Here is a 21,400-nt window from a genome sequence, read left to right as displayed (position 1 = left end):
CCTTACATTTTCAGAGGCTAACAGTTTCCAGACTTGCACCGACCAAAACAATGACAGGGAGTTGTACATTTCCAAGTCTCAGGCATCCAGATTGCCCTCATCCCCTTGTAATAGTGAGCCAGTGAGCCTTTCTTGTACATAGTTGACCCAGTGCAGCAGTGACAGGGAGCCTAAACCCCCATGGGCTCATGCAGAAAGATGCACACCAAGTGGACTATTGATAGGGAGCCTAACCTTAGGTTCTGCAACAAATTGACTAGTGGCACCACTCAGCTATCAGCGCCCTGGTTGCAGGAATCAGAAATGTAGTCACCAGCAGCACACCATTGCCTGAGAGTACCACTTCACTTATATTCTTAATTTTGCATCTTTTCATCCTCTAGGTCACCGTGGGAAGTATCTTTGAAGTGGTCTGGGCCTTTTTCAGACCTGGGACTTCCTTTGGGATCAGTGTCCTGCGAGCCCTTCGACTTCTAAGAATATTCAAGATAACAAAGTAAGCCACAGCTCTATCTTACCCACCCCTATGTAGATCCAAGTATGACTCTGAGGACAAAGACTCATCTATATCCATCATCCTTCATCATTAGAGAGCCAGGCACTTCTCTGTTAAAAGTTCATCTTGTGCCTTCCTGTGAATTATTTCACAGACCACTTTACCACAGATCTTTGGGCCTCATAGCTCCAAATACAATTACTGATTTGTCATCATCAGTTTTAGGCTTCATTCAACAAATTTGAATTCTTTTGTGTCCCAAAGAGTACAAAAAGTGTAATTGCATACTTTGAATGACATCCAGTGCTTACTTCGAAACAGAGATAAGTATTAAGCATAACGCAACATTGCAGAGAAGCAAGGTGTTCGATCACAAGACAGTGCAGATCAGTAACCAGGATCTCAGTCCTGTTAAGAGTAATTACTTGAAAGCTTCGATTTCATCAAAGATTCATTTCTGAAACAAGAGGTGCTGGCTATAGCATGTTCCACTAAAAATATATTGAGTTTTTGGTGCATTCTGTAAATACCCCCAGTTCAAAATGAATAATTGATCTCTATCAGCCTTTCCTATAGTAACAAAGCCTTGGCCTAGGTCCTTAGTATAGGAATCAAGCAGGGGTAACCTTTTTACTAGTGTTGTTCCACCAAGAGTAGATGACCAACCCTAAATTACATTCTTAAGTCCTGCTTTCATTTTCAGTACTCCTCACAGAAAAGCTGGGAGCAGAAGTTAGAAGGCTGGTTATAATATTTGAGAACAATATATGATGCAGCCCGAGTGATTGCCAGTGGCTGAGATTAATTCATGCATTCCATCCATCACATTTTTGTTGTTACAGTTAATGCCCTGAGTGCATCGATGTGAAAAAGAAGCTTCTTTCTAGCCTTGTTACCCCCACTTTTGGCCTGTTTGTGAGTATATGTCAGGGTGTTTTCACTGTCTCACTGGGATCCTGTTAGCCAGGCCCCAGTGCTCATAGTGAAAACCCTATGTTGTCAGTATGTTTGTTATGTGTCACTGGGACCCTGCTAGCCAGGACCCCAGTGCTCATAAGTTTGTGGCCTATATGTGTTCCCTGTGTGATGCCTAACTGTCTCACTGAGGATCTGCTAACCAGAACCTAAGTGGTTATGCTCTCTCTTTACTTTAAAATTTGTCACAAACACGCTAGTGACTAAATTTACCAATTCACATTGGCACACTGGTACACCCATATAATTCCCTAGTATATGGTACTGAGGTACCCAGGGTATTGGGGTTCCAGGAGATCCCTATGGGCTGCAGCGTTTCTTTTGCCACCCATAGGGAGCTCAGACAATTCTTACACAGGCCTGCCAGTGCAGCCTGCGTGAAATAACGTCCACGTTATTTCACAGCCATTTCCAAATGTACTTAAGTAACTTATAAGTCACCTATATGTCTACCCTTCACCTGGTGAAGGTTGGGTGCAAAAGTACTTAGTGTGTGGGCACCCTGGCACTAGCCAAGGTGCCCCCACATCGTTCAGGGCAAATTCCCTGGACTTTGTGAGTGCAGGGACACCATTACACGCGTGCACTGTACATAGGTCACTACCTATGTACAGCGTCACAATGGTAACTCCGAACATGGCCATGTAACATGTCGAGGATCATGGAATTGTCACCCCAATGCTATTCTGTCATTGAGGGGACAATTCCATGATCCCCCGGGTCCTGAGCACAGAACCTGGGTACTGCCAAACTGCCTTTTCAGGGTCTGCACTGCAGCTGCTGCTGCTGCCAACCCCTCAGACAGGTTTCTGCCCCCCTAGGGTCCAGGCAGCCCTGGCCCAGGATGGCAGAACAAAGGATTTCCTCTGAGAGAGGGTGTTACACCCTCTCCCTTTGGAAATAGGTGTGATGGGCTGGGGAGGAGTAGCCTTCCCCAGCCTCTGGAAATGCTTTGATGGGCACAGATGGTGCCCATCTCCACATAAGCCAGTCTACACCGGTTCAGGGATCCCCCAGCCCTGCTCTGGTGTGAAACTGGACAAAGGAAAGGGAAGTGACCACTCCCCTGACCTACATCTCCCAGGGGATGTGCCCAGCGCTCCTCCAGTGTGTCCCAGACCTCTGCCATCTTGGAAACAGAGGTGTTTGTGGCACACTTGACTGCTCTGAGTGGCCATTCCCAGCAGGTGGCGTCATAGTCTCCTTCTGATAGTCTCTTACCTCTCTTGGTAGCCAATCCTCCTTCCTAAGTAGCCAAACCGCCTTTTCTGGCTATTTAGGGTCTCTACTTTGGGGATCTCACGAGATAACAAATGCAACAGCTCATCAGAGTTCCTCTGCATCTCCCTCTTCACCTCCTGCCAAAGGATCGACCGCTGACTGCTCAGGACGCCTGCAAAACCGCAGCAAAGTAGCAAGACGACTACTAGCAACCTTGTATCGCTTCATCCTCCCAGCTTTCTCGACTGTTTCCAGGTGGTGCATGCTCTAGGGGTAGCTGCCTCCTCCCTGCACCAGGAGCTCTGAAGAAATCTCCCGTGGGTCGACGGAATCTTCCCCTGCAACCGCAGGCACCAAAAGACTGCATCACCAGTCCTCTGGGTCCCCTCTCAGCATAACGAGCCTGGTCCCTGGAACTCAGCAACTCTGTCCAAGTGACTCCCTCAGTCCAGTGACTCTTCAGTCCAAGTTTGGTGGAGGTAAGTCCTTGCCTCCCCACGCTAGACTGCATTGCTGGGTACCGCGTGATTTGCAGCTGCTCCGGCTCCTGTGCACTCTTCCAGGATCTCCTTCGTGCACAGCCAAGTCTGGGTCCCCGACACTCCTTCCTGCAGAGAACAACCTTCTGAGTTGTCCTCCGGCATCGTGGGACTCCCTTTCGTGGCTTCGCATGGACTCCGGTTCACTCTTCTTCCAGGTGCCTGTTGAGGTACTTCTGCGGGTGCTGCCTGCTTCTGTGAGGGCTCCCTGAGTTGCAGGGTGCCCCCTCTGTCTCCTCCACCAAGTGGCGACATCCTGGTCCCTCTTGGGCCACAGCAGCTCCCAAAAACCTCTACCGCAACCCTTGCGGCTAGCAAGGCTTGTTTGTGGTCTTTCTGCGTGGGAACACATCTGCAAGCTTCATCGCGACGTGGGACATCCATCCTCCAAAGGAGAAGTTCCTAGCTCTCTTCCTTTTAGCAGAACTCCAAGCTTCTTCCAACAGGTGGCAGCTTCCTTGCACCCTCAGCTGGCATTTCCTGGGCTCCTGCCCACTCTCAACACTGTCGCGACTATTGGACTTGGTCCCCTTGTCTTACAGGTACTCAGGTCCGGAAATCCACTGTTGTTGCATTGCTGGTGTTTGTTCTTCCTGCAGAATCCCCCTATCACGACTTCTGTGCTCTCTGGGGGTAGTAGGTGCACTTTACACCAACCTTTCAGGGTCTTGGGGTGGGCTATTTTTCTAACCCTCACTGTTTTCTTACAGTCCCAGCGACCCTCTACAAGCTCACATAGGTTTGGGGTCCATTCGTGGTTCGCATTCCACTTTTGGAGTATATGGTTTGTGTTGCCCCTATACCTATGTGCTCCTCTTTCAATCTACTGTAATTCTACACTGCTTGCATTACTTTTCTTGCTATTACCTGCATAATTTTGGTTTGTGTACATACATCTTGTGTATATATCTTATCCTCATACTGAGGGTACTCACTGAGATACTTTTGGGCATATTGTCATAAAAATAAAGTACCTTTATTTTGAGTACTTCTGTGTATTGTGTTTTCTTTTGATACTGTGCATATGACACTAGTGGTTTAGTATGAGCTTTACATGTCTCCCAGTTCAGCCTAAGCTGCTTTGCCAAAGCTCACTTCTAACAGCCTAAGCTGCTAGAAACACCTCTACTACACTAATAAGGGATAACTGGACCTGGCACAAGGTGTAAGTACCTCTGGTACCCACTACAAGCCAGGCCAGCCTCCTACATTAGTTGTGCAGCGGTGGGATAAGTACTTGTAACTAATTACCACTTTGTCATTGTGTACTTTTCATAAGAGAATAATATACAAAACAAGTTCAGTGTATGTACACCTAACCAAAAAGTTTTGTTTTTCTCCTCTTAAACTCTTTACAAAGTTCTGAAAAGTTTCTCTAAACTTCTAAAAGTTTTCTAAAAGTTAGAAAAAGTTTTTTTCTCTGTTCTTTAAAAAGTTCTGAAACTTTTTTTTCCTTCTCACTATTTCTAAACCTTTTACTGTCATGTCTGTGGTAGAGTCAGCTCTTAAAATGGTCAATACTACTTATGACAATTTGAATTATAAGAGCTTAAGGAGTCTTTGATTAGATAGAGGTTTAGTGATAGGAAAGAACCCTACAAAAGAGTTTCTATTTAACACACTTATTGTGGTTGATGAGTCCCAAGCTGGCACTTCAAATGAGAGGTTCCCATTCTGACTCAGGGGATCTCCTTGAGGGAGGTGGGGAGGGTTCTGTACCAGATCTGCCCCCTAGCAGGACACCTAGTAATGTTGGTAGTAATGGAGGTTCCCATCATAGTAGGGGAGTCTTTATTCCTGGAGGCCAAGTTGTTAGGGTTCAGTCAGTTAGGGACAGATCCCCCTCTGTTGTTTCCAATTTATCTTCTGTGTCCAAGCATTCCCAACCCACCCACCCTGATGACAACATGTCAGAAAGGGAACTCAAAAAGTTGAGGGTTGAAGAGACCAGACTGAAGCTTAAACAGCAACAGCTGGCCTTAGATAGGGAAGCCTTAGACCTGGAGAAGGAGAGACAGAGATTGGGGTTAGGAGCCCATGGTGGCAGCAGCACTATTCCTGATAGTAATCCTGTTAGAGAGCATGATTCCAGGAATCTGCACAAGATAGTCCCCCCTTACAAGGAGGGGGATGACATCAACAAGTGGTTTGCTGCACTTGAGAGGGCCTGTATGGTACAAGGGGTCCCTCAAAGGCAGTGGGCTGCTATATTGTGGCTATCTTTCACTGGAAAGGGTAGGCATAGGCTCCTTACTGTTAGAGAAAGTGATGCTAACAATTGTGCTGTTTTGAAGGATGCACTCTTGGATGGATTTGGCTTAACCACTGAATAATACAGGATTAAGTTCATAGACACCATACAAGAGTCCTCACAAGACTGGGCAGACTTTGTAGACTGTTCAGTGAAGGCCTTGGAGGGGTGGTTACATGGCAGTAATGTATCTGACTATGAAAGCCTGTATAATCTTATTCTGAGAGAGCATATTCTGAATAACTGTGTGTCTGACTTGTTACACCAATATCTAGTGGACTCAGATCCGACCTCTCCCCAAGAATTGGGAAAGAAGGGAGACAAATGGGTCAGAACAAGAGTGAACAGAAAAGTTCATACAGGGGGTGACAAGGATGGCAAGAAGAAAGATGGTGAGAAATCTCAGGATAAGCATGGGGATAAGGGTAAAACCAAAGATCCTTCTTCAAATCCTAAACACTCTTCAGAGGGTGGGGATAAATCAAATTCTTCCTCTTCTTCACAACATACACACATTAAAAAGACTTGGTGCTATGTGTGTAAAAATAAAGGCCATTGGCAAGGGGATACGTCCTGTCCAAGTAAACCCCCTGAGCCAACCACCACTAATACATCAAACTCTAGTGCCCCTAGCAGTAGTGGTAATAGTGGTGGGACTGCTGGCGACAGTCAAAGTAAGGGTGTAGTTGGGTTCACTTATGGGTCCATCATAGAAACTGGGGTAGTCAGTCCCAAGACAGTTTTTGTCACACCTAGTGGCATTGGCCTTGCCACACTGGCTGCTTGTCCCCTTACAATGGATAAGTACTGGCAGACAGTTTCAATAAATGGTGTTGAGGCCCAGGCCTACAGGGACACAGGTGCCAGTATCACTTTGGTGACTGAAAACCTAGTGCCTCCTGAACAACACATCATTTGACAACAGTACAAGATTATTGATGTCCATAACTCCACTAAGTTTCTTCCCTTAGCTATAGTTCAGCTTAGTTGGGGTGGAGTTACTGGCCCTAAGCAGGTAGTAGTGTCACCTAGCTTACCTGTAGACTGTCTCTTAGGTAATGACCTAGACACCTCAGGTTGGGCTGAGGTAGAGTTTTATACCCATGCAACCATGCTGGGTATCCCTGAGGAATTGCTTCCTCTCATTTCAGCTGAAATGAAAAAGCAAAGGAGAGGAACAGGCCTGAAAACTCAGGATCCTTCTCCAACAACAGGTAAAAAGGGCATCACAGTATCCCCTACCCACCCTGCCATTCAGGATACCATTCCTGTGGTAGGAGAAACCTCTCCTGGAGTGGCACCTGTACCAAGGGAACCATCAGCTGGCACAGCTGTACTCCCTGAGGTGGAAGTACCTCTCTGTGGGATAACTAATATTGGTGAGAAAAAGTCCACCATTGTAGTTACCATGGAGCATCCCTCCAACCCTCCCAGAGAAACTTTAGTGCAGCAACCCTGCACTGCCTCAAAACACTTAGGACAGCAGCCCTGCCCTAGTGTGGAGCTCATAGGACAGCATCCCTGCCCTGCTCCAAAACAAGAGAAACAGTATCCCTGTTCTCTCTTACAGCCATATGGACAAAGTTTTTGCCCAGCTATGGCTTTACTGAGACAGCATCCGTGTCTGGCATTCTCATCACTAGAAATAGGTCCAGTTGACAATTCCCACTGTTCTAAACTAAAACTTACTGATAGGAACTCTGAGAATATATCTTCACATTGTTGGTTAGCTAAAAAACTTCAAACAGGGTGGTTTACATCCCCACAGGGAAGTAACCATATAGTGGATGATAAAGGGAGTAACCAGTCTATTGCAGAGCTACTCCCCACTTATCACCACTTAGACAATAAAGACTCAACTGGCCAAGGTTAGCCTTATTGTCCTTCGTTTGGGGGGGGGGGGGGGTTGTGTGAGAAAGTAGCCTCTTTCTAGCCTTGTTACCCCCACTTTTGGCCTGTTTGTCAGTATATGTCAGGGTGTTTTCACTGTCTCACTGGGATCCTGCTAGCCAGGTGTAAGGAAATGCCTCCTTGGCATGGTTACCCCCTGACTTTTTTTCCTTTGCTGATGCTAAGTTTTGATTTGAAAGTGTGCTGAGGCCTGCTAACCAGGCCCCAGCACCAGTGTTCTTTCCCTAACCTGTACTTTTGTTTCCACAATTGGCACACCCTGGCATCCAGGTAAGTCCCTTTTAACTTGTACCCCTGGTACCAAGGGCCCTGATGCCAGGGAAGGTCTCTAAGGGCTGCAGCATATCTTATGCCACCCTGGGGACCCCTCACTCAGCACAGACACACTGCTTGCCAGCTTGTGTGTGCTAGTGAGGACAAAACGACTAAGTCGACATGGCACTCCCCTCAGGGTGCCATGCCAATCTCACACTGCCTATGCAGTATAGATAAGTCACCCCTCTAGCAGGCCTTACAGCCCTAAGGCAGGGTGCACTATACCATAGGTGAGGGCATAAGTGCATGAGCACTATGCCCCTACAGTGTCTAAAGCAAAACCTTAGACATTGTAAGTGCAGGGTAGCCATAAGAGTATATGGTCTGGGAGTCTTTCAGGCACGAACTCCACAGCACCATAATGGCTACACTGAAAACTGTGAAGTTTGGTATCAAACTTCTCAGCACAATAAATGCACACTGATGCCAGTGTACATTTTATTGTAACATACACCCCAGAGGGCACCTTAGAGGTGCCCCCTGAAACCTTAACCGACTATCCGTGTAGGCTGACTAGTTTTAGCAGCCTGCCACACACCATACATGTTGCTGGCCACATGGGGAGAGTGCCTTTGTCACTCTGTGGCTAGTAACAAAGCCTGTACTGGGTGGAGATGCTTATCACCTCCCCCTGCAGGAACTGTAACACCTGGCGGTGAGCCTCAAAGGCTCACCCCCTTTGTTACAGCACCCCAGGGCACTCCAGCTAGTGGAGTTGCCCGCCCCCTCCGGCCACGGCCCCACTTTTGGCAGAAAGGCCGGAGGAGCTAATGAGAAAAACAAGGAGGAGTCACTGGCCAGTCAGGACAGCCCCTAAGGTGTCCTGAGCTGAGGTGACTCTAACTTTTAGAAATCCTCCATCTTGCAGATGGAGGATTTCCCCAATAGGATTAGGGATGTGCCCCCCTCCCCTCAGGGAGGAGGCACAAAGAGGGTGTACCCACCCTCAGGGCTTGTAGCCATTGGCTACTAACTCCCCCAGACCTAAACACGCCCTTAAATTTAGTATTTAAGGGCTCCCCAGAACCTAGGAACTCAGATTCCTGCAACCTAAGAAGAGGAGGACTGCTATGCTGAAAAACCCTGCAGAGAAGACGGAGACACCAACTGCTTTGGCCCCAGCTCTACCGGCCTGTCTCCCCACTTCTAAAGACACTGCTCCCGCGACACTTTCCACAGGGACCAGCGACCTCTGAATCCTCAGAGGACTGCCCTGCATCTAGAAGGACCAAGAACTACCGAGGACAGCGGCTCTGTTCACCAAAGACTGCAACTTTGAAACAACTTGCGTTTCCCGCCGGAAGCGTGAGACTTGACACTCTGCACCCGACGCCCCCGGCTCGACTTGTGGAGAACAATCACTTCAGGGAGGACTCCCCGGCGACTGCGAGACCGTGAGTAGCCAGAGTTGCCCCCCCCTGAGCCCCCACAGCGACGCCTGCAGAGGGAATCCCGAGGCTCCCCCTGACCGTGACTGCCTGCTTCTAAGATCCGACGCCTGGTAAAGACTCTGCACCTGCAGCCCCCAGGGCCTGAAGGATCTGACCTCCAGTGCAGGAGCGACCCCCAGGTGGCCCTCTCCCTTGCCCAGGTGATGGCTACCCCGAGGAGCCCCCCCCCCTTGCCTGCCTGCATCGCTGAAGACACCCCTTGGTCTCCCATTGATTTCTATTACAAACCCGACGCTTGTTTGCACACTGCACCCGGCCGCCCCCGTAACGCTGAGGGTGTACTTTCTGTGTGGACTTGTGTCCCCCCCGGTGCCCTACAAAACCCCCCTAGTCTGTCCTCCGAAGACGTGGGTACTTACCTGCTGGCAGACTGGAACCGGGGCACCCCCTTCTCCATTGAAGCCTATGCGTTTTGGGCACCACTTTGACCTCTGCACCTGACCGGCCCTGAGCTGCTGGTGTGGTAACTTTTGGAGTTGCTCTGAACCCCCAACGGTGGGCTACCTTGGACCCAAACTTGAACCCCGTACGTGGTTTACTTACCTGCAAAAACTAACAAACACTTACCTCCCCCAGGAACTGTTGAAAATTGCAGTGTCTAGTTTTATAATAGCTATATGTCATTTATGTGAAAACTGTCTATGCTATTTTGCTAATTCAAAGTTCCTAAAGTACCTACATGAAATACCGTTCATTTGAAGTATTGCTTGTAAATCTTGAACCTGTGGTTCTTAAAATAAACTAAGAAAAAGTATTTTTCTATACAAAAACCTATTGGCCTGGAATTGTCTTTGAGTGTGTGTTCCTCATTTATTGCCTGTGTGTGTACAACAAATGCTTAACAAATGCTTAACACTACTCCTTTGATAAGCCTACTGCTCGACCACACTACCACAAAATAGAGCATTAGAATTATCTCTGTTTGCCACTATATTACCTCTAAGGGAAACCCTTGGACTCTGTGCATACTATTCCTTACTTTGAAATAGTGCATACAGAGCCAACTTCCTACACCAGGGCCCAGTGCTCATAGTGAAAACCCTATTTTGTCAGTATGTTTGTTATGTGTCACTGGGACCCTGCTAGCCAGGACCCCAGTGCTCATAAGTTTGTGGCCTATATGTGTTCCCTGTGTGATGCCTAACTGTCTCAATGAGGCTCTGCTAACCAGAACCTCAGTGGTTATGCTCTCTCTTTACTTTTAAATTTGTCACAAACAGGCTAGTGACTAAATTTACCAATTCACATTGGCACACTGGAACACCCATATAATTCCCTAGTATATGGTACTGAGGTACCCAGGGTATTGGGGTTCCAGGAGATCCCTATGGGCTGCAGCATTTCTTTTGCCACCCATAGGGAGCTCAGACAATTCTTACACAGGCCTGCCAGTGCAGCCTGCGTGAAATAACGTCCACGTTATTTCACAGCCATTTACCACTGCACTTAAGTAACTTATAAGTCACCTGGTGAAGGTTAGGTGCAAAGTTACTTAGTGTGTGGGCACCCTGGCACTAGCCAAGGTGCCCCCACATCGTTCAGGGCAAATTCCCCAGGCTTTGTGAGTGCAGGGACACCATTACACGCATGCACTGTACATAGGTCACTACCTATGTACAGCGTCACAATGGTAACTCCGAACATGGCCATGTAACATGTCTAAGATCATGGAATTAATTGCATTGGGGGGACAATTCCATGATCCCCCAGGTCTCTAGCACAGAACCCGGGTACTGCCAAACTGCCTTTTCAGGGTCTGTACTGCAGCTGCTGCTGCTGCCAACCCCTCAGACAGGTTTCTGCCCCCCTGGTGTCCAGGCAGCCCTGGCCCAGGATGGCAGAACAAAGATTTTCCTCTTCGAGAGGGTGTTACACCCTCTCCCTTTGGAAATAGGTGTGATGGGCTGGGGAGGAGTAGCCTCCCCCAGCCTCTGGAAATGCTTTGATGGGCACAGATGGTGCCCATCTCTGCATAAGCCAGTCTACACCGGTTCAGGGATCCCCCAGCCCTGCTCTAGCGTGAAACTGGACAAAGGAAAGGGGAGTGACCACTCCCCTGACCTGCACCTCCCAGGGGAGGTACCCAGAGCTCCTCCAGTGTGTCCCAGACCTCTGCCATCTTGGAAACAGAGGTATTTGTGGCACACTGGACTGCTCTGAGTGACCAGTGCCAGCAGGTGATGTCAGAGGCTCCTTCTGATAGACTCTTACCTCTCTTGGTAGCCAATCCTCCTTCCTAAGTAGCCAAACCTCCTTTTCTGGCTATTTAGGGTCTCTGCTTTGGGGATCTCACGAGATAACGAATGCAAGAGCTCATCAGAGTTCCTCTGCATCTCCCTCTTCACCTTCTGCCAAAGGATCGACCGCTGACTGCTCAGGACGCCTGCAAAACTGCAACAAAGTAGCAAGACGACAACTAGCAACCTTGTATTGCTTCATCCTGCTGGCTTTCTCAACTGTTTCCAAGTGGTGCATGCTCTGGGGGTAGCCTGCCTCCTCCCTGCACCAGGAGCTCTTAAAAAATGTCCAGTGGGTCGACGGAATCTTTCCCCTGCAACCGCAGGCACCAAAAGACTGCATCACCAGTCCTCTGGGTCCCCTCTCAGCAGGATGAGCGTGGTCCCTGGAACTCAGCAACTCTGTCCAAGTGACTCCCACAGTCCAGTGACTCTTCAGTCCAAGTTTGGTGGAGGTAAGTCCTTGCCTCCCCATGCTAGACTGCATTGCTGGGTATTGCGTGATTTGCAGCTGCTCCGGCTCCTGTGCACTCTTCCAGGATTTCCTTCGTGCACATCCAAGTCTGGGTCCCCGACGCTCCTTCCTGCAGTGCACAACCTTCTGAGTTGTCCTCTGGCGTCGTGGGACTCCCTTTCATGACTTTGCATGGACTCCGGTTCACTCTTCTTCCAAGTGCCTGTTGAGGTACTTCTGCGGGTGCTGCCTGCTTCTGTGAGGGCTCCCTGAGTTGCTGGGCGCCCCCTCTGTTGCCTCCTCCAAGTGGCAACATCCTGGTCCCTCCTGGGCCACAGCAGCACCCAAAAACCTCTACCGTGACCCTTGCAGCTAGCAAAGGCTTGTTTGTGGTCTTTCTGCGTGGGAACACCTCTACAAGCTTCATCGTGACGTGGGACATCCATTCTCCAAAGGAGAAGTTCCTAGATCTCTTCTTTCTTGCAGAACTCCAAGCTTCTTCCAACAGGTGGCAGCTTCCTTGCACCCTCAGCTGGCATTTCCTGGGCTCCTGCCCACTCTCGGCACTGTCGCGACTTTTGGACTTGGTCCCCTTGTCTTACAGGTACTCAGGTCTGGAAATCCACTGTTGTTGCATTGCTGGTGTTTGTTCTTCCTGCAGAATCCCCCTATCACAACTTCTGTGCTCTCTGGGGGTAGTAGGTGCACTTTACACCTACCTTTCAGGGTCTTGGGGTGGGCTATTTTTCTAACCCTCACTGTTTTCTTACAGTCCCAGTGACCCTCTACAAGCTCACATAGGTTTGGGGTCCATTCGTGGTTCGCATTCCACTTTTGCAGTATATGGTTTGTGTTGCCCCTATACCTATGTGCTCCTCTTGCAATCTACTGTAATTCTACACTGCTTGCATTCCTTTTCTTGCTATTACCTGCATAATTTTGGTTTGTGTACATATATCTTGTGTATATATCTTATCCTCATACTGAGGGTACTCACTGAGATACTTTTGGGCATATTGTCATAAAAATAAAGTACCTTTATTTTTAGTACTTCTGTGTATTGTGTTTTCTTATGATATTGTGCATATGACACCAGTGGTATAGTAGGAGCTTTACATGTCTCCTAGTTCAGCCCAAGCTACTTTGCCATAGCTACCTTCTATCAGCCTAAGCTGCTAGAAACACCTCTTCTACACTAATAAGAGATAACTGGACCTGGAACAAGGTGTAAGTACCTCTGTTACCCACTACAAGCCAGGCCAGCCTCCTACAATCGAGTACACCCAGACATGGGTCTTATGCTCACTGTGCCACTAGAATCAAACTATACCTGGCTATTGATCCCTTCTCAGGGTAAAATCAGTCCCAGATTTCTTGTATTTTGGTTCAGGGAGGACTTTGCTTGCAGTTTTGGCTGAACTGTTCCCACTGGAGCAGGGTCAAGACTGATTTGCAAATTGCTGGGTCATAACTGAGGTGTCATGGTGGGGGAAAAACTATTATTTGGGATGCGGTTCAAGTGATTGCTTGGGGCTGAGATTAATTCAAGCAGGCCATCCATCACCTTGTTGTTGTTGCTAGAAACAATGTAAATCATAATCAACCCTGCTCCTAACAACAAAATCCATATGGACCAAAGGCAATCCAAGTTGAGGCAAATTCAACATATACAATCTACTAAAAGAGAGGAAAATCACCAAGTATGATATTATCAGAACAGGAATGTCTGACATAGAAAAAGAGAGAGATTGCTATATGCCAGATCGTCAGAATAATGACAGTGTAACTGAGTTAAAGTAAGATTCATTGTAGTTAAACTCTGGGAATGATCTAGCCTTTTGGATCTTTTGCTGGAGACCCGTGGTTCAGACGAAACAGGCAATTAAAGACCACATGCACCCATTGGATCAATGAGCTAAGCACTCACCTGTGGGATCTGGTGTGAGCTTCAGGCCATGAGTTTGAATTTCTGCAACACAAGATCAGCTGTCCATTTTGGCAATCTCTTTATCGTGGGTAATAGAATCAACATGGGTAATAGTAATCCTTGTTATTTATAACATTTGAAAATGTTAGATGTGAGATATGAAACAGTATATAAAAAAGTTAATATAGTTGACATGAATAGGATATTGTATTTCTGTCTTATAAGGTAAGCTCCAGTATCTCAATGTACTAAAGAAGTGACTTGCTGTATACATATTCACACTCTTCCACCTACCATGGAAAATGCTTGTCTGCACTTACCTCCAAGATGGAAACTGCAGTGCTCTAAATGGGCAGTTACTGAGTGCCTACACTTACTTAATTGGAAAGGGAGAATACCTGCAGTTGTCATTACTGGTGCAATGCTTATAATGGGAGCTTACCAGAAATTCTCAGCTGCAATAGGCACTCTGGAGTAGTGAGTTCCTGCACTTCTGTATCTTTCAAGCAGTGGTGGTTTGCCAGACTTCAAGCTGCAGCAGGCAAGGGACTCATGGGCCCCTGAAGCCAAATTAAGATTGACTTAGATATATTCAACTTCAGGTCAAGGTAGTGGTTTCACCTATCCAGATAAAGTTAGAAGGGGGCATCAAAAAATTAAAAGAATGATACTTGTGTAGAATCATAGTAATTAAATATGTACAAGTGCCATTGAAGTCTATTTATATCACACCTTGTACTGGCACAGAAATCTACTGTTGCCCAACATCACACATGCAAGCTCCACTCCTTCAGCAAAAAATGCCTTAAGTCTGCTTACATTAATCAATATCGGTACTATCTCAACTCTATTCCCTCCTTTTTAACAGATCAGATTTCCTTTGTGCCCTGCACAGACCCACCTTTCTCCATTGTTTTCCCTTATCAACTGGTTCTTTGTCATCTTTATCATATAAAGACCTTCTGATGGACACTGTATATGTTCTTCTTTCTCATTCTCTAGTTTAATTTCTCCCATTTCGGTTGTTTTTTGTTGGTGACAGAAGAACATTCAAGCTAGGGTTTAAGATCCCAACAGTAATCATTTTCTGACTCTTTTAGGTACTGGGCCTCCCTGAGGAATCTGGTGGTGTCCTTGATGAATTCAATGAAGTCCATCATCAGTCTGCTTTTTCTCCTTTTCCTCTTCATTGTAGTATTTGCCCTCCTGGGGATGCAGCTATACGGGGGCAGGTAAGTAATGGACAGCATGTTCAGGAATCAGTGAAATTCTACTGTACCATGCAAAGCATCAATGTTACCATTAGGTCATTAGTTTCATCCTTTAACAATGCACTTGATCAAATTTGATGCTTTACATCACTTGAGTCTTCACTCATCTTTGATAAGTAGCTAATCTGCTCTTGATTTGTCTTTCCATTCTGGGGCTAGTAGCTGTGCCATTCATACTAAAAATGCATCACTACAAGTTCCAAAATGCATTACAAAAGGCAGGCCAGCATAAATTCTAGTGGCTGATGTGCCTTACTCCTTAGCCAGAAAGGTTGTGCTCCTAGGTCTTGCAAAGGACTTGCATTGGTAGCTGGGCAGTGACAAATCACAAGATTGGAGTTCCAACAGCTTACTTGCTGCCTTGAAGGTTATTGTAAGAAATGGGTTCTTTGGTTGGCAGTCAGGTTACCCCCTGTCCAAGCAAGGACCCTCACTCTAGTCAGGGTAGAGGAGAATCACCCTCAGCTAATCCCGCTCACCCCCTTGGTAGCTTGGCACGAGCAGGCAGGCTTAACTTCAGAGTGCTAGGTGTAAAGTATTTGTACCAACACACACAGTAACTCAATGAAAACACTACAAAGTGACACAACACAGGTTTACAAAAATAGGAAATATTTATCTAAACAAAACAAGACCAAAACAACAAACATCCAACATACACGAGTCAAGTTATTGATTAAAATGCAAAAAAAGTCTTAAATATTTGAAAAAAGCAGTTAAAACACTGTTAGTGTTGAAGAGTACATGGGTAGCGTCAAAATAACAGGCACGGGCTAGTGCGCGTCAAAAAAGGTAAGTGGTGCGTCGATTTCTCACCTGCAACCGAGCTCATGCGTCATTTCTCCTTCTCCGGTTGGGCCGGCGTGTGTTGTTTTTCCTCCCCGCAGGGGAGCGATGCATCAATCCGGGCAGCACTCGGGGTGGGCAGGCGTTGCATCGTTTTCCCGCGCCCAGCAAGGTTTGCGTCGATCTCAGCAAAACTGCTCAAAGTGGGTTGCGACGTTAACAGCCTCTGTCAGCAGGTGTGAGCGTCGTTCTTCCAGCTACATGCGTTGCTTTTCCAGCTGCGATGCTGGTGGAGCGTTGATTTCTGCCGCGAAGCAAGCATGGCGTCGTTTTTTAGCCGCGTCTCGGAAGATGCATCAAATGTTTCCCCGCACGCAGTCTGTGCGTGGATTTTCAGTCTTGTTCTTCTAGCTTCTCCTTTCAGGGTCCCAGGAACTGGATGGGCACCACTTGGCAGAGCAATAGTCTCAGCAGACTCCAGGTGCTGGCAGAGAGAAGTCTTTGCTGTCCCTGAGACTTCAAACAACAGGAGGCAAGCTCTAAATCAAGCCCTCGGAGAGTTCTTCACAAAAAGGAAGGCAACACAAAGTCCAGTGTTTGTCCTCTTGCACAGGCAGAAGCAGCAACTGCAAGATGGCTCCACAAAGCACAGTATCAGGCAGGGCAGCACTCCTCCTCAGCTCTTCAGCTGTTTTTCAGGCAGAGGTTCCTCTTGATGTCCAGAAGTGATCTAAAGCCTGTGGTTTCGGGTCCCCTTCTGATACCCATTTTGCCCTTTGAAAAGTCTCTCTTGTTTGTAAAATCCTGCCTTGCCCAGGCCAGGCCAGGCCCCAGACACACACCAGGGGGTTGGAGACTGCATTGTGTGAGGGCAGGAACAGCCCTTTCAGGTGTAAGTGACCACTCCTGGCCTCCCGCCTACACAGATGGTTCATCAGGAAATGCAGACTACACCCCAGCTCCGTTTGTGTCACTGCCTAGAGAGAGGTGCAAACAGCCCAACTGTCAAACTGACCCAGACAGGGAATCCACAAACAGGCAGTCACAGAAATGGTTTAAGTAAGAAAATTCCCACTTTCTAAAAGTGGCATTTTCAAACACACAATCTTAAAACCAACTTTACTAAAAGATGTATTTTAAAATTGTGAGCTCAGAAACCACAAACTCCACATATCTATCTGCTCCCAAAGGGAATCTACGCTTTAATCATTTTTAAAGGTAGCCCACATGTTAACCTATGAGAGAGATAGGCAACAGTGAAAAACGAATTTGGCAGTATTTCACTGTCAGGACATATACAACACATTAGTATATGTCCTACCTTAAACATACACTATACCCTGCCCATGGGGCTACCTAGGGCCTACCTTAGGGGTGTTGTACATGTAAGAAAAGGAAAGGTTTAGGCCTGGTAAGTGGGTACACTTGCCAAGTCGAATTGGCAGTTTAAAACTGCACACACAGACACTGCTGTGGTAGGTCTAAGCCATGTTTACAGAGCTACTAATGTGGGTGGCACAACCAGTGCTGCAGGCCCACTAGTAGCATTTGGTTTACAGGTCCTGGGCACCTCTAGTGCACTGTACTAGGGTCTTACTAGTAAATCAAATATGCCAATTATGGAAAGCCAATTACATAAACGTTTTTGTACAGGAGCACTTGCACTTCAGCACTGGATAGCAGTGGTAAAGTGCCCAGAGTAACAAAAACAGCAAAAACAGAGTTGAGTCCAGCACACATCAACAACCTGGGAAACATGGTCAAAAAGTTAGGGGAAACCACGCCAAGGATGAAAAGTCTAACAGTAGAGCAGCCAGTGAGGTCATGTGCAGTAGTTGCACGGCATGTGAATGGACTTGGTGATGCACAATTGCCATGTCCCCAATAAATATCAGGAATAGCACTGGCTTGAACATTGTCACAGCTGAAACTGCCTGATTACAGCCTTCTGTCAGGGTGAAAAACACTAAAGATTTAGGTGAAGAAAGTTCTGACCAGGTGTGCTAGAACATGTCTTTAAAGCATGTACATTTTTAAATGACTGTTACAGCTCTCTCTCCTTGAAATGACCCAGAGGTTGGAGGAGGAGGTGGTAGTAACATGGGTGTACAGCAGTAAGCAGAAATGCATCAGTACTCACTTGTAAATACCTATTAAAGCAGGTAGTGGCTCTATTTCCCTATTACTTACTCATTCACATGTGAACCATAATCTGTAATACTGTATAGGAGTTAATGTATTGTAATATACACTTATTGTGACATTATCTATGAAGAAGACCCACTCCAGGCAATTCCGGCTTCCATCAGTTTAGGGATAGGTTTCATATAGAGAGTCCCCAGAATCAGGAATTCCCTGCAGTAGCACATTGCCTGTGTAAGCAAAAAAAAACACCCTCTGAAGGAGCCTAGAATGAGACATGTTCTGTAATTCGCACCATGGTAGCCACATATTTGTATCAAGGATCCTCCTTTCAGGGCAATCGTTACTCAAGTAGGTCTAGGGATAATGTTTCATATTAAAGAGAGTAGCAGATAAGAACATTCCCAGGGCCTTACAAAAGGTTATTAATCATGTTAAATTTAAAAAAGCAAGTCATATTAAATTATAAATTGATACAGTGAATATTTTTCACCAAGGGGTTCTGAGTGACATCAAACAGACAACAAGAGCAAAGCTCGAGTTGTCTGTGATGTCTCTCAGAACCCAGAGGTAAAAAACATCCCTGTGAATGACTTTTTACCCATCTATAATTTTATATTATGTATGGCTCCCAAAATCAACTGGCCTTGCTTTTAAATGCTATGCGGGGCAGAGGATTAATGGGGAAGTCATACATAACATGGCCTCTCCTCCCTGACCCAAATGTGAAAATCTTGTCTTCCTTAACCAGCCCCCACCACCATCCCTGCTTTCCATTCCTCTCCTGCAGCTGTGCTTTCTACTTTCAGTCAAACCAGACAAGCGGCTAAGAGCCCTGTCAACGTGGTTTGGAAGGCCTTTCTGACGTATTAACAATGGGTAAGAGGTTTTTGGGTTACTACCTTATAGCAGTGAGTTACCAGATTTTGAACCTGGCATAAATGGTAAAGGGTCTCTACGAGAGCCTGTTGGGTCTGGCTCACTCTGCAAGGTCACCCTCAAACTTTTTGCCTCCACCTTTTTGCTGATTTTTTTTTGTTGGCCTTAGGACTATGCACTTTACCACTGCTAACATGTGATAACTTGCTTATGCTCTCTCCCTAAAACATGGTCAAATTGGCTTACACTCAATTGGCATATTTAATTTACCAGTAAGTCCCTTATGGAGTGGTATACCATATGCGCAAGGCTTGTAAATTAAATGCTACTAGTGGGCCTGCAGTACTTAATTGTGCCAGCCACTTAAGTAGCCCTTTAAAACATGTCCCGGGCCTGCCAGTGCAGCCTTATTGCAGTGATAACTTCCATGTTGGATTGGCATTAAAACCCCCTTGACAGGCCTTACACTCCCTTTTTATTACATATAAGTCACCTCTAGGTAACCCATATGGCAGGATGCTGCATAATTAAAAGGCTGGATATGTACTTTTAGGGTTTACATGGCCTGGTACTGAAACATTTCTAATTTCATTTTCACCTACTGTGAGCCCTACCCCTCTCATAGGATAATACTGGGCATTCCTTATCACATTTAATAAGGTGTCATTTCCAATTGGGAGCCGGTGGATATCTCATGTTTGGTGTCTATGAAATTGTACTGATAAACCCTCTTCAACACCCTTTTCCTGCCCATAGCTCTTTTGTGACTGTAGCCTGTCTTGGGTCACATAACTGGGTCTAAATGACAGACTTTGTGAATTCCTCCAAGACAATCACACAATAGAGAGGTTAGGTGTGCCTCAATAGGCCATCTGCTGGTAGGGGTGGGGGGGATGCTGAACCCAGCCCCTCTTGCAACTGAATAAGGTGTGCTGTGTCACCCCACATTGTCACTACAGCCAGCTTGGAGCCAGGGAAGGGGAGGCAGGAAATTCCATGCATTTAAAAGCAACTGATGCTTGACCAGGGCTCACACCTCAGTCAACCAACAACCCAATTTCTCACAGAAACATGCATAATGTTACGATAATTCCAGCCAAAGTAACAAAGTTTTGGAAAACAGCTCCTAAACCTAAGCTTTGTTCCTTCCAATCAATTATATTTTGATATGTTTCAGGTTTAACTTCAGAGATGGGACTCCCTCTGCCAACTTTGACACTTTTCCTGCAGCCATTATGACGGTGTTCCAGGTAAGATATTTTTCCAGAACGCCCCAGGATAAATGGAGAGACAGCTTTTGTCACAGAGAAGGTGACTTTCCTCCATGTTGATGGGTATGCCATCTCCCCAGTGATGGTCAGATTTTTCACTTCTTTCCAATCACACAAAAATGTAATTCTGTATCTTGATGTTGATGCAGTCCTGCAGATAAATGGGTGACAGTACTAGAGAGAATCAAAGGAGGAAGTAATGTTACATGGTGGTCAGTATCATGTGGCACACTTGCAAGACATTTCTTTTAATCAAGAGATGTTGCTACACTTACCCACCAGCATTGTTATATGAAGAGTTTACTAAATGTATTAGCACTTTAATGTGCTTGTTAAGTGCATCTGTGCTAGTCTGTATAGAAAAAGTCCCATTACAATTCAGGTTTACTGCCCTATCTTCAGTACTGAGGCAACATGCTTCACCATGTCCTTCTCTTCCTTCATGCACAAAGCACAGCCTTAAATTCCGAAACAACCTACTTATCCCAAGGGGTGAACATTTTTTATTCTCAGGACCTAAAAGTGTAAACGTCTCCTGAGTTTGTAAGTCCAGGCTAATTTTGACTGGCCTGATGTGGCTTTGTAGCTGTTGCCTTGGAAATTATGGTTATATCTGAAGACTTCCAAAAGTGAAGTCATATGGATTTTTTCCATATATCAGTCCACTACCAAGAGACTTGAAATGGCTCCTCACGATAAGAAGTGTTTAAAACTGTTGAAGTATTTTCTATCTGGTGAGAGAAGGCTTGTTTACCATCTTCATTTTAAATGCTACGATCCAGGGCCTAACTGGCCATATATTCCATCAGGCATTTCTCCGAGGGTTGAAGCTGTTAGAGACTGGGTTTTGAAGGTTGAAGGTTGCTACCTCTGCCTCTAGCTCCCTTGGGTTTTAGGGAAGCAGGCACTCGAGTCTAATAGACACAGAGAGAGTGAGAGAAACATAGAATGGAACTTGAGAGACAGGAAGGGCATTGGGGGTTATTTGACATTTTTTATCAGGGCTGCTTGTGGTTCCAATTCCAGTCTTAGTACCACCTCTGCGGAGTCACTGAGATTAATTCAATCATTTCATATATCACCATGTTGTTGCTGCAGCTTACACTCTAAGGGGCTGATTTAAAAACTTCTAGCGCCTCTTTGCACCACATTAGTGTCATTTTTGTTTTTACGCTAATGTGGCCCAACAAGGCCATAATCACCATGCCAAATTTACAAAGTGGCTCAATGCATGCATTGCGCCACTTTGCAACCCATTGCGCTACATTACGCCG

General features: G+C 46.4%; 1 protein-coding gene across 1 annotated transcript in view; it reads left to right on the top strand.

Moving 5' to 3' along the window:
• Window positions 1-21,400, top strand: part of CACNA1E (calcium voltage-gated channel subunit alpha1 E) — a 1,379,194-nt gene that overhangs the window by 797,108 nt on the left and 560,686 nt on the right. Inside the window, exons 13-15 of the mRNA XM_069233198.1 lie at window positions 384-496; window positions 14,878-15,009; window positions 20,033-20,105. Of these exons, the coding sequence (XP_069089299.1) occupies window positions 384-496; window positions 14,878-15,009; window positions 20,033-20,105 (318 nt within the window). The remainder of the gene's footprint in view (window positions 1-383; window positions 497-14,877; window positions 15,010-20,032; window positions 20,106-21,400) is intronic.

The sequence above is a fragment of the Pleurodeles waltl genome, chromosome 4_2 (genome assembly GCF_031143425.1).
Source record: "Pleurodeles waltl isolate 20211129_DDA chromosome 4_2, aPleWal1.hap1.20221129, whole genome shotgun sequence".
Classification (NCBI taxonomy): domain Eukaryota; kingdom Metazoa; phylum Chordata; class Amphibia; order Caudata; family Salamandridae; genus Pleurodeles; species Pleurodeles waltl.
The sequence above is the reverse complement of the archived record's forward strand: the minus strand, read 5'-3'. Positions and strand labels throughout refer to the sequence as shown.